The 13,497-nt window shown below is 36.7% G+C and overlaps 1 protein-coding gene across 5 annotated transcripts in view; it reads right to left on the minus strand.

Annotated features, from left to right (window-relative positions):
* LOC117419926 (DENN domain-containing protein 5B-like) overlaps positions 1-11,402 on the minus strand; it is a 76,819-nt gene extending 65,417 nt beyond the window's left edge. For all 5 annotated transcript variants that reach the window (XM_058986256.1, XM_058986255.1, XM_034926440.2 and 2 more), the window contains exon 1: positions 11,035-11,402. In XM_058986256.1, coding sequence (XP_058842239.1) covers positions 11,035-11,137 — 103 coding nt within the window. In that variant the 5' untranslated portion in view covers positions 11,138-11,402. The remainder of the gene's footprint in view (positions 1-11,034) is intronic.
* Between the last annotated feature and the right edge of the window lie 2,095 nt (positions 11,403-13,497).

Here is a 13,497-nt window from a genome sequence, read left to right on the forward strand (position 1 = left end):
TCCCGTCTGATGTGAAACATAGTACCCTTGGATTTCAGAAGACCTTGTTTTTCCTTTCCTCTGGCAGTGTGAGTTTGCACTTCGCTTTTCCAACCATATTCAAGCTTGTCACTGCTGCTGGTAGACACTGAATCAGAAACTATGTAGAAGTAGGACTACTGCATCATAGTGTTCTGCTTTTGGTTTGTGCAGGTACCAATACGATGGCCTGGAAAGAAAACGGTATGTGGCTTTCTGTGTCAGAAGCTACAGTACAATGGAATGAATATCCACTCCTGGTCAGTATGGGCACCAAAGTAAAACAGAAATCTGTTGTGAAGCACAATTGAGTTCTTTAGGTTTGTAGAATGAAACATTATTGATCAATACAGTAGTCTGAATTTACTACATTAAAAAAGCGACAGTGCACCTATTTTGCCATTTGCAGTTTTGCATTGTTTTGAATAGGAGGAAAGCAAAAGTGAGGAATCTGCAGATGGAAACAAACCTCCATGCTTAAGGGAAGTTGGACAGGAAACATTAAAATCAGTCAGGTATTCATCAATGCATAACAATCATGACGTAAATGCTTACAAAAAAATACTACTGATGCAAATTTGCAAACCTTCTCTGAGACCATGTCACCTTCCAAACAAATACTCCCTCTGTCTTCAACCAAAGAATAAAACAGGCTTCATCAATATATAAAGTTCAGACGCAGACCCCAGGGTAAGGTCTATATTATAATATTAGCATACATGTTGTGTCCCTTCCCAGGCTGGCTTCTAGAAACAGATGGCAGGCTGCAAGTCTTCCATATCCCTTTGTCTGCTCCAAGCCAGCCTGGATACTGCTGGCCATCACAGTCAGCTGAGAAGCGCTGACCCAAACAACTGCTTTGTCCCGGATTGCAAAAGAGAATGACGGTCGCCAGGCTGGGCAAAAACTGGTAAAAAGGGGAGGCCGAGGTGCAGGCCTCCCCGAGGCTAAGAGACTCACACTTGTGAAACCGTTCCCGTCTGAACAGACAATGTACACTACATTGTTTTGTTGGGATGTTAATAATGAGAGTTTTGCAAGAATTTGTCCTAAACGTTGTGTGTCAAAGATACGCATGTCAAATGTAGCTGTCAGCTGCAGTGTTTATACAGTAGGATGTGTACATTGTATGATTATTAAGTCGTTTCCATATATACACACATAAATGTTGTACACTTGTAGTCTCATCCTCATTAATGTTTTAGTGCAAAATTAACAGCACTCCATTGGAGTAAACTTTGTGTAGTTATAAAAAGTTTAAATGTGGAATGGAATCTTAAAGGAAAAACGATGCATTTTTGTTTGCAAAGTTCTCAAAAGTGCAATTTGAAAAACAATGTGGCTTTAGTAAGTGATGAGTTGAGAGTAGGATGAGAACTTAAAGGAGACAAATGAAATTTAAAAATGACATAGCAATACAATTGATATAATATGGAGTTTTTGTTTTAAAACTATAAATAAAAACATTGCAGGAACATGGTCACCTTTTTGTTGCCTTTTGTGAAAGAATCTCATGTAACCATCTACCCCCCCCCCCCCCCCACAACTGAAACACAAGACATCTTAAAAGATGGAACACAAAATTGACAAATGCAACCAATGTTTGCTTGAAGACAGGCATGCTTGTTCAAATAGGCCTATTGTACCGATGACTCTCAGGTAAGTAAGTAAATAAATAAATAAATAAATAAATACAAATTTAAAAAATCAGTTTGAATAGTTTCAGTAGCGGAGTCTTGCAAATAAATAAATAATTTGTGTTTAAAAGGTGTAGGAAATATAGCATTACTTCAAGCACTGATTTAGCCTGATGATCTAAAATCTTTGTACCGTACTGTATCTGCCTTCCCTCAGTCTTGGTGTTGTTTAGTTCCTAGAAAATGAATTGACATTCTACTCCCTTGCTAGCAGTCACTGAAAGCTTCTCTCTTTTGCCCCAGTAACTAAGACAAAGATAAACAATTCCATCTTATTTTACACACGTCATATGACCTGGGCATAGCTCTCTTTTGCTTTGTTGATTATCGCTGTGCATTGTTCACAAGAGCATTGAACTGTAACCTACATAAACCTGCTAAATATAGAGGGATACTGAGTTTCATATTTCATCATTGGACAGTACAGCAGTACGCAATATAGCTCACAATATTTTTTCACATTAAGAAAACACCTACTATACATAGACCTAATGTATAAACAATACTACACATTATTTTAATGATGTGCAATAAAAATGTTAAAGAAGAACTGCAAAAGTCTGTGAAACATACTGTCCTATCAAATAAAAATCTCATAAAACGCTCATCTGTAAAACAAACCAAGCCTTGACTGAGCAGAAAACAGTGAAGATAATAAGCATATGTGCCTTCAATAAAGCTACTATCCTATTCTAACCCAGCATATGATGCAACAACATTCTTTTATGTTATTCCAAACAGCAGACAAAATATGTCAGTCTGTTCCTGCGGCACACACACTATAGAACAGAATCACTGAAATCTGCAGGGAACGCTCAGTTTTCATTAGTGAAATGGGCTACTGTGGACAGCACAGAGGGGCTCTCTTCATTACAGGCTTCATGTTAATAACAGGCTGAGGTCACACCATATTTCTGAGCCTCAGGCTGCCCAACGATACAAACATACATTAGAGCACAGGTGACCTGGGATGCAATCAGTCTCTGTGGTGGCAGGCCAAGCTACTGGAACAATGTTGTGAAGGTGGTAGCGTAGCCTAATGAGAGCCTTCAGCACTGAGGCTAATAACCAGTAAGATATTGCAAACATGCATTCCAGTAGAACCAAAGCCTGACGCAAGTCAATTCATTTAAAAAATGGATTAACCCTAAGGGCACATGGACTTCCCAGCACGGTTTTCTCTCACTTACATTGATCCCTTCCCATTCTGAAATGCCATCTCTTGTTACCAATGGCATAATGGTGGAGAAGTAATTTGTCCATAGAAAGACGGGGGCAGTGAGGATATTGTAAACTCCTGTCTAGCATCCATTCTTTATCTTCTCATCAGCCTTGACAGGCTGCCATTACACTCACTGTGTCTGAGGTTTCAATATTGTAGGGTACATAATGACTCAGTGATGTTTACCCGATAGTGTATTAACCATCCCAATGCGGGGGGGGGGGGACGGGGGGGGACCCTGACATTTCATAGAATATTAGCGTATCGTATTGGGCTGAGAGATGTAACATTCAGACTCCTTTTTATTATAAACATTACACTATAGTATAAAAGCAATTTTGCTATTAACATCAGCAATGTCCCTTTATATATGACATTAAAACAATATTCAACTAAGATATCATATTATAATAATCTAAATACATCTCTACAGCTAAGCATGGGTCCAAGCATGTGTCCAGAGCTGGGGTGAACGCCACTTTCCATAATAGCCTTGTAAAGTTACACTCCAGAGGACAGGGAAATCACTGCAGAGGATTCATAATCCCCCTCAACAGCAATGCTGCTGATCAGGAGCAGGAGATTCATAACACTGGAGTCAGATTGGCAACAGAGGCTCTTCCCAGTGGGAACCGCACCAATAAGCACAGAAGCAATACACCAACCTTCCCCTGCTACTCAGATATAAATAGACTTCAATAGAATATTTAGCCATAAACTGCTTAAATTATATTCCCATGCTAAAAATATCTTCGATTGTGGCCCTGTGCTCAATAGGCACACCGTACCTCAGTGAATGCCTATGAAATCCTACCCCGAGGCACACACTTCAACAGGACATTTCTCAGCTTGCCAACAATAGATGTACTTGAAACAAAAAGGGTGTGAATGACTGGAGGGGATGTGTGCTTTTTTTTTTTCAGAGATCTCTATTATGCAAACGTGTAATCTCCTGCTTTTGTGCGTGGAAATCATTTGGTACAGGATGGTGAAGTCAGCGCCTCACTCTTTGGCTGAAAAAGAACCTGAAGGCATTAGCAGTGTCTGCGTGTGGGAGGGTGGATCCCAACTGTTTTCAGTAGGCCTATACTAAAAGGGTAAGCCAATGGAGTCATTTGAATTGTAAATTAGACTTTGCTTTCAGCATAACAAAGCAATAAAAGCTCAAGGAGCCCACAATATGGTAGCTCTTTCCACCGCCATTATGTTCCCATGTTGAGTGGCAGAGCAGGTGGCTCAGCAACACCACACTCCACATTTCTATGGGGTTACTCTATCCTGCCACTGGTAAAGTATATTTTTCCCCCTGTTACCACTGGCCATGCAACAGAGTAGCTATTTCTAGTTCCCATGACAATGGTCTTCCAGTTCAATAGTACATTTATCCCCCAAGAGGCAGTTCATTTTACCATAAACATATAAAAGAGGATAAAATCATCATCCAGAATATTTAAGAGCAAAATATATTGAATATATTGGAAACTTTAAGAATGCATCGCTACAGTACGAGAATCATAAGCCTTGTTTGAGATGCTGACATCTTCCCAAGAGTACATCATGAATTGATGTTTCTAACACCTGGCAAGAACAAGGATTCCAGGCAACACTACTTTTTAAATTCTACAACAAATAAAAGCTTTGTGAAGTTCACCCCCCTCTTTCTCATAAAATCCTGGTACTAACCTAAACACTGTTTTTCTATATTGCTGACACTCCTCTTTGTTGCTCCCTCCTCCTGCTCACTCCACCTCTTTAACCTCTCAGCCTTCTGAGCCCCGTCTCTGGAGGTAGGAATCACGCTCATTTCTACCACATGTTGAGGGAGCCCAGTCCCAGAGGTGCGAAATTAGGCCAAATTGAATGCCAAATCTTCATCTAATTTGATCTTGGCTACTGGCATGAAACCCCTCCTTACCGGGACGCACTTGTCTGAGCCAGACAGGGTACCAGTGATTATATGTGTTTAGTAGGACAAATAATTGTATCTTTGAATAAGATGTCACTTTTGCCGTTTGGGTAAAAAAAATGAATTATTTGCCAGTTCAAGCAGAAGCAGGTCAAACAGCATTTCTAATAGAATTGTTTCGGGCACTGATCTAAATCTATGCCTGTATTGCCAAGGCAGGCTCGCTATGTCAGCTAATATAATACAATAAAGAAGTTCAGGAGTGAAGTTACAATGGAAGCTGACAATCATTTCCATTCTTACTGCACATTTTTCAACATCGCTCTTATTTACAGCACAAATTATAGTCTGAAAACAGCAGTGCATTGCTGGATAATCCTTTCTCGCTCACTAGCCGCAGAGCATTTTCTATGGTTAGGGGTTTCTACTTTTAATCACATATAATACAGGAGATAATCAAAATGCTGGCCCACATGGGAAAACAAATGCTACATTAACAATGTATGTTACTGACAGCCAACAGACCGTTTAGCAGCATGTGGAAATAAGTGTAATGAACAAAGGCCTATAAAAGACTGCGGTCAGTGTATGCAAATTGAACGTCTGGCTTCAAATTTAATGCGAAATAAATCCAATATCTAAAAAACATAACCCAAATTTATAAGAATCTGGTAGCCTACTCTGTGGTATTTTGTAAACACCTTCCTGCACCACTGTAGTTCTGCGCAACTGAAGTACAAAGGTAATCTGTGACCTAAAACAAACAAAACATTTGGTTTCAAAATCAAGAAAGCAACAGTGCCAACTGCACACACACAATATTACATAATATTAACCTCTGTACTCCACACCAGCTCTCTGACACGTGTAAAGCTATAAAGTGAAACATTAGCATGTTTTTTAAAGCCACATCCCCTTTCCTTAATAGGAACAAAAAAATATTTGCTTTACTGGATTCTGGTTTTACAACTGCTATCATTTTGTTTAAACTATGAAACCACAGAAATTGGTCAATTTAGAAATTTATTCTGAACACAGTTTAACTCAGCAATCTGTCACCTTTTACCGCTGACAGCATATCAAAGCAAAATGAACTGAACTATCACAAAAAATAACGTGTTGATTCAGTTAAGACATTTCTAAAGTAAACCAAGTGAAAATTAGCATAACAGCTGACCTTAGCTTTTTTTCTTCCAAAACTGCCTCCCTCATCAATCTTGCGTTTCAGCAAGATCTGTCGATTTACTGAAAATAATTGTGAAAGCTTATAATATACTAGCAAAAGTTATTTAATATCATATCAGTGTTTAATAAGACACCGCACACCCATTTTTATTAGGTTATAATATAAAGCCTTCTGTTCTTTATTACATTGCATATATTTTGTCATGTTATTTATTTGTGACTTGCTATTTTGTCCAATTTTTACTGTTTTTTCTTTTTTTTAATTATGCATTCAGTTTGTTTGTTTCTTATTTCAGTGATCTGCGATGTCTGTATGGTTTTTATAGTTATTGTAAAAGATCTTTGGCGTACTATATTGTATGTAAAAAGGGCACAAGTGTTTGACTATTGTCCGATTTCTTTAAGCTTTAGTTTTTATTTGCAACCTGCAGCTGCATGGTCTTTTTTTCTAAATAATCCTAATTTTTTTTTAGACATTATACCAGACATTTAGTGCATTTAGTAACTGTTTTTTTTTTAATGTTTAAATACTTTTCTTTGGGACCAGTTAGGAGATGTGAATAGTCAGATTGTTTTCCAAATGGTTTCATTTGGGCACATCCGGCATTAACATTTTTGAAAATCCAGTATTGGACCGAATATAGCCTTGCAGCAGAAAAATATTTCTGAAGAACAGGCAAGGATAGTTTAGAGAGTGAGAGTCTCCTTTTCTTTGTCTATGGGAGGTTCCCAGCCCAGAATAATCTACCCAACAGTTAGATCGACAGAATTTTACAATTTAGCATGTTCTACTATTAATTCTAATTATTATACAGATTATTGGTAGCCTAAAACTTAGTTCCAATCTTCACATAATATAATTCTTTACATACAAATTTACATTTTCCCATTCAGCTAACAGTATGATTTTTCATGGACCCCAATTATTAATATCGTCATCTTTTTAGGTATAAAATTGACTGCACTGACACTGTAAATGTGAAAAATCCCCCGGTCCACATTGAGTAACCCTATAGAGTCCACTCACTACGTTCTGTAGGAGTCTAACCCTGATCCAAACTGACAAATTCTTGACATGTTTTAAAAAAAAAGAATTGTACAGACAAATAATCAGAATCATGTTCCGAAAGACGTAGCCCAAGGAATACCAACCATGTACACACAACTCAAATGTGACCGTAATAGTCACAGGGAGGTGAAGCAGTCATGGTTTCAAGCATACCCTCTGGTCCCGAAAGAACATTTTCTCAGACAGCAAGCCAGAAACATCAAAAGATCACAGCTTTTTTTTCCCCAGTTGTTTGCTATCTCTTTAAAATGTGTTGAAATATATATTTGAAAATAGTAACAGTGGATTCGAAAGAGGAATAATTTAATAAAAAAAATAAACACATTTATTATTTTAAAAAGAAGGATTCGTCTCGTATGATTTATTGAGTTTTAATGTCAGAATTGGTGCAATATTACTGTCAGTAGTCCCAGGTGAAAGAATACAGTAAATATATATATTTTTTAAACACAGTAGTGGCTGTACAATCCTACTAATATATTTAATCACTTAAGTACAAGCTTGTGTAACTAGAGCTGCGGTTGGTCAGCTAGGCATTAATATTAACATACACTAATAGCACTGTCCTGCAGTGGAAAGAAAACTGTTAGGGTCAAAATAATGTAAAGGATTATGCAGTACATGAATATCTCTGCAAACCTATTCAGAACTTAGGAAATAGATGACGTTTTTTCATGTGGGACTAAGTTTGGCATTTTTTAATCGGGAATCAGAGTTATAGCGCACTTTAGATATACTGTTTATGTGTATTGTAAAGGGTAGGGTCTGGCATTTAAATATTTACGTGTTTACAAATAAAATACACATCTTTTTTGCCTTGTGAAACAGTATGTTTAACTTGTTTACAGTATTGTTAATTGGCTTAAGTTTTTCCAGTGTGGCTAAAAAATGTTAAACTGCTTTAGACACAGTGGCTAACTAAATGAAAGTCTTAGAGGGAATATAGGAGTAATATAAAATGCTGCCAATTTATTAATAACCTCCTATAACAACCTCTTAATTCAAGCCCAAATTTTGATTTTTCACTATCAACCTCATTGGGGGGCTACAGTAGATATCTCTGCCCTGACATACAAACATTAACTCCTCAATCTGGTAAAGCAGAACTCTTACTGCTATGTTTTAGTTGCATTTAAACCTGTTAATAACAATAATGAGCCCCAATAAGACTACAGTACGTCTGTTTCAAAGACAAAACAATAATTAAATTACCAGGACATTGTTATGATCTGATCCAGCTGATGAGTGAAGCTAATGGTCCTGTTCAATATTATTGTAAGCGATATTTTCAGGACAGAACACTAATTAACAAAGATTGATAGATTGAACTTGATATTAGATTCAAAGAGCAAACACGGCAAGATGGAATGCTTTCAGAACCCAACTAGAAAGCTTGCTGGTAAATGGGCAAAAGATTCCATCTGGGTCTTTAATCAATTGGTTCTGCACTTCAGACATGTAGTCAGCTGGCACTAAATATTATTATAACATTTACTCAACATGCCTGCCTTGGCTACTTCAACATGTAACCCATTCAGTCTTTCTTCTTTAACAGAGTTTCCAGTCAGTATTTTAAGTCACGCAACTGGCCACTTACTTTACTGAGGATTACAACAGCAGCTGCACTACAGTATACCAGCATTTTCATATACCAATATTATGTTTCATACTAACCAAGAGATCCCACTGTGGCTACATTTTACTAGACACCAGCAGTCGTTCTGTGTCAGATAACAGTCTACAAATCTGGCTTTTTTTCTCTGAACACTTAATTGAGCTAAAATGGTTATTCCTTCATCTGAGAAGCAGAGAACCCACGGGTTCTTATTTGTGGGGGAGCTGGCTACGAAAACTCACCAATACTGCATAGTAAATCTAAAAAAAACTGATTCTCACAACCAAATAACATTCTACAGTAATGTAAAAGCAAAGCAAAAGGATAAAATGGATGGCAAAAAGCATATCAAAGATAAAAGAACAGCAATAATCTCCCTACAGTACACAGCCCCAGAATGCCCTGATTGCTGTGAATTACAGAGCAAAGCATCACCACTTCACAACCTTCTTGTGATGAACCATGATGTGTACAACACATGCTATGAAGTAATTGAATCTTTTACTCGCATACAAACATCAGTAAACTTCACCCCACATTCATTCATACCACCATATCCAAGTCTCCCCCTTGTCCCCCACCTCAGTCACTTTTGTTTCTTTTTTAATAAAGGGAAATCAAGTTTGCTTCACTGCCCAACATCGGCATTGTTATGCAGGCACATCAAGCTGGATGCTTTCTTCACATCATGTAAGCTTGCTTTCACAATTATTTTATGTTTTCTATCTTACCCACAATGAACCGAAACCTTGCAATGCCTGGATTAACTTAAGCCTTCTACTCAGGCATAACATAAAAAGTCATTAGTCAATGAAGTACATTCATAGCAGAACAAACAGCTCTCCTGCTACTTCAGCAGCCTAAATGCATTCATTTATTACTGAGGATTCAATGGCAAACCTTTTGTTTAATGAGCTGTATTTAATGCAGGACACCATAGGAAACAGTGTCCATGGAAAAGATAAAGAGAACGTGTTTAACAAGAAGCAACGACATATTCCTATGTCGTCTTTCTGACTTTATGAAAAACTAAATTGGTTCCTTTAGAATGACATACGTCACAGTGATGGCTTCTTGGATTAGCTGTTACAGGTCTTCATGGTTAGTTGCTGATAGCTACCTTTATGGTTCTCATCATCAAAGCTCCTGCCAGATGAAAGTGGGAAGGAGGGTTTAATAATAATGGCTGCAGGTATTATAAGAGGTATCAACCTAATGAACATGACTGGTTACATTAAAGAGATACATAAGCTTCTTGTGACCTTTTTTTCTCCAATCACCATGGTAACAAGGTTAAGAATACAAAAATGATTTGCAGGACTGAAAAAAGAATAATGAAATCAGGAATGTGTTGGTTCTGAAAGCACTAACATGCTGGTCTTTCCCTCAACTAAACCACCTGCAGCACAGAATTGGGTGAAGAACGGTGAAGCAAATGAAAACAGCTTCCACACTGCCAGGAACAGTGGGGTCCAACGATACAAAAAACATGATAATAAGATGTAATTAATGTTCCTTCTTGGAAGATATACTGAAAGCTCTTCTTAAGGACCAGGAGGTGTAAAAACGTACCTAAAGTGGCATAGGTTTTACCTTTAGAAAACGTATATCATTAGGATACATAGGAGTTACCACATAATGCAAGAGCTGACTGTATATCTCCATCAGGTTTAGCTGGAAGTGCTATTAAGAGATTGCAGTCTACAGCCCATGTACAGTGGAAAGATAAATAGCCTAACTAGTGTTTGAGTGCGTGTGTATATATGTGTGTGTGTGTGTATATATATATATATATATATATATATATATATATATATATAATGAATTAAAAAAAAAAATTAAAACACTGTGCAGAAAACTATTGGCATAAATTGCATTGCTAGAGTAGTATTGGGCAGTAAAAATGTGTAAAGTCTTTTTTTTTGTAATAGTTTAGCAATGGTTGCAAACACCGAGTAAAGACTCAACAGTCCGGCAGTATAGCAAGCACTGCCGTTACCTGACTTGAGCTACCCAAATCACAAAAGTACGAAATCCTGTTTGGTTTGGTTTAGATTTTGGCAATGTCTGATGTACTGTATAGCGCTCTAAACACAACTGGCTGTTTCTCGCTTCATTCTCTTGAACTTACACAAACGCTATTCAATGTTCACCTCTTGCACAAGTCACTGATATGCTTAAAAATGTAATCATTTCATTACAAACATAATGAAAAGATAACACCATTCTGTTCACCTACGAATAACGGTTTTGTTAATTGCCACATCGTCATGCCTGCAAAGTTAAGGTATTCTTGTTCCCCAGACCCCCAAAATGACTTACCGGCTAACTCATCCGGTTCAAGACCAGTCTCAGTATCTATCCCACAAATCACGAAGTAATGAGCGAAGCGGCAAGGAGCCATGCCTGAGCCCGTGGCACTCATCCTGGATCCCGATAAAAACCTCGTCCCGCTCTATTCCAGTCGTAAAATCCCCATAGCACGAAGTGTGAAACTTTGGGGTTAAAATAAATCAATCTTCTCTAATAATAATATAAAAGTTGTCTGCTTCTGGTATTCTTTTATATGACCTAGTAATGTCTTGTTATTGTAATTCAACGCAGTTGCTCGGTCTCTGTTGCAGTGACAGCGTAAACTGATCACGCTCGGCTATAGCACCAAATCCCAGTGTATCATCTAATGCATTCTGGGGCGGACGCTTCACAAATAACCCCTCTAGAGCGGGATATTTAAATAAAACATTTGTTTCTTTTCAATATATTATTCCTCCGACTGGCGTTTTCCACCAATGACAATGCTTTTTTTTTGTTGTTGTTTAATAGAAAAATGTTTGGCTGAAGGTTTGAATGTACATTTAAAATAGCCTGTCGTTTTAGGATTTTTTCGGTTGAAGTTTTTGAGACTTTTTTCATAATGCAAGAGACAACATATAGTAATACATCTTATTAAAAAAATAACAACTGACTTGCAGTTGTAACATGGAGTATACATAAACATACATTCTATGGAACAGATTAAAAAACATGCTGGTGTTTACTTTAGACGCACTAACACCAAACATCAAACATTACCTTACAGTAAAAAAAAATATATAAGTATTGCACTGAATTCACAATTACACAACACAAGCCTTTTATTGTTGACTTTTAATAACATCAATTACGACACAATTATTAAAGCTATAGAAACGGAATTACATATAAAAATAACTTTATAATTGTAAGGATGAAATGTATAAACTGCTGTATGCTCACGTGACCCATAAAGCTAAAAAACAGCACTAAAGCATGTCATTGAAATATGTTCATTATTCATAAATGAATAACTAATTACATGTTTTGCTAATATCAATACATTTTAGCAGTATCTCGAAAAGGCAATTTAACCAAATAGATGTATCCCTGTGACACATCATTACTTATCAAGTGCAATGTAACATGCTCCTGTCCGATTTCTGAACAGAATTTGAAGTACTGAATTACCTGCTTATAAAAAGTTTATTATTATTATTATTATTATTATTATTATTATTATTATTATTATTATTATTATTATTATTGTTTATTGTGGGGCAGCGTGGCAATAGATTATTGTTGTTTCACGTGCAATAGCATCAACAGAAGATAAGATAGCCATCTTTATGCCATAACCAACCAACCATGCCACAACCAACAATCTGAAATAGAAAGAACAACTGCAATGTACTGCAAAGTAATACAGATTTTAGTGTGTGTATAGACTGTATCATTTACAAAAAAAAAATGGCAATTTGTGTGAACTCTATGGAGTTCGAGAAGTTGCACTGAAAAAAAATTGGGGGAAAAAAACGTAATATGCATTATAAAATACATATATAGATAGGGAAATTAACGTGGTACAATTATGCACGTAGTGACTGAAGGGGATATAAACTATTTTAGATATTAAAAGGCTTTTCCTTTTTGTTTCAGAAAAGTAGAGATTGATTTTACAAAAGTAAAGTATAATTTTATATAAAAATATGTTCTTTTTAGACGCATGTAATTGTAAGCAAATCCTACACTCTTTATCACTAACTTCAATCAAACCCTAAAGTAAGATTTGCATTTCTATGAGAGTTGTAAATCTCAGGAAATCTCACTTCCAACTGGTATCAAAGGGTCATTAACAAAGGGAACTTCACTTAACGAGACACTTGTAGTTAACATGATAAAGTACAGCCCCTCTCCATTGATAAAGAGACAGACAGAAAACGTTTCAGAATTGTTATTTTTCATACATTTATGGTAAACCAGGCTTATGACCAAATGATGCAACTTTTTTTTTAAGCACAGTATGTAGAAAGGACACAATAATATAACAATTACTTGATTAGCTAATAGAAGTTACATTTGTTAGTTATACAAGAATATTGCACACACAATGTTTATGAGAGCGATTTTCAGGATATCCTTACTTTTAGCTCCATCTAGTGTTCATTCATGCTCATTGCATTCCGCTCAGAAAAAAAAAATAATGGCTATGAAACGCCGATCAATGCGGCCCTAGAGTACTATTAATGAACACATCGTTAACGAATGCATGCGGCCCTAGAGTACTATGAACAAATCGTTAACGAATGCAATGCTTTGGAAATTGTGCTGGCTTTATAGCTACACCATTTAGCAATCAATAGGACTGGCAGATGTTGTAATTAATGAATTTAAACGTTTCTAAAACATTAGGTTAATTGTATTAAATAGGAAATAATGAAATGGTCCGTGAACTTTGTAAGATCAACAGAGGGAAAACAACCACAGATCAAA

This window comes from Acipenser ruthenus, chromosome 14, assembly GCF_902713425.1.
Source record: "Acipenser ruthenus chromosome 14, fAciRut3.2 maternal haplotype, whole genome shotgun sequence".
Classification (NCBI taxonomy): Eukaryota; Metazoa; Chordata; class Actinopteri; order Acipenseriformes; family Acipenseridae; genus Acipenser; species Acipenser ruthenus.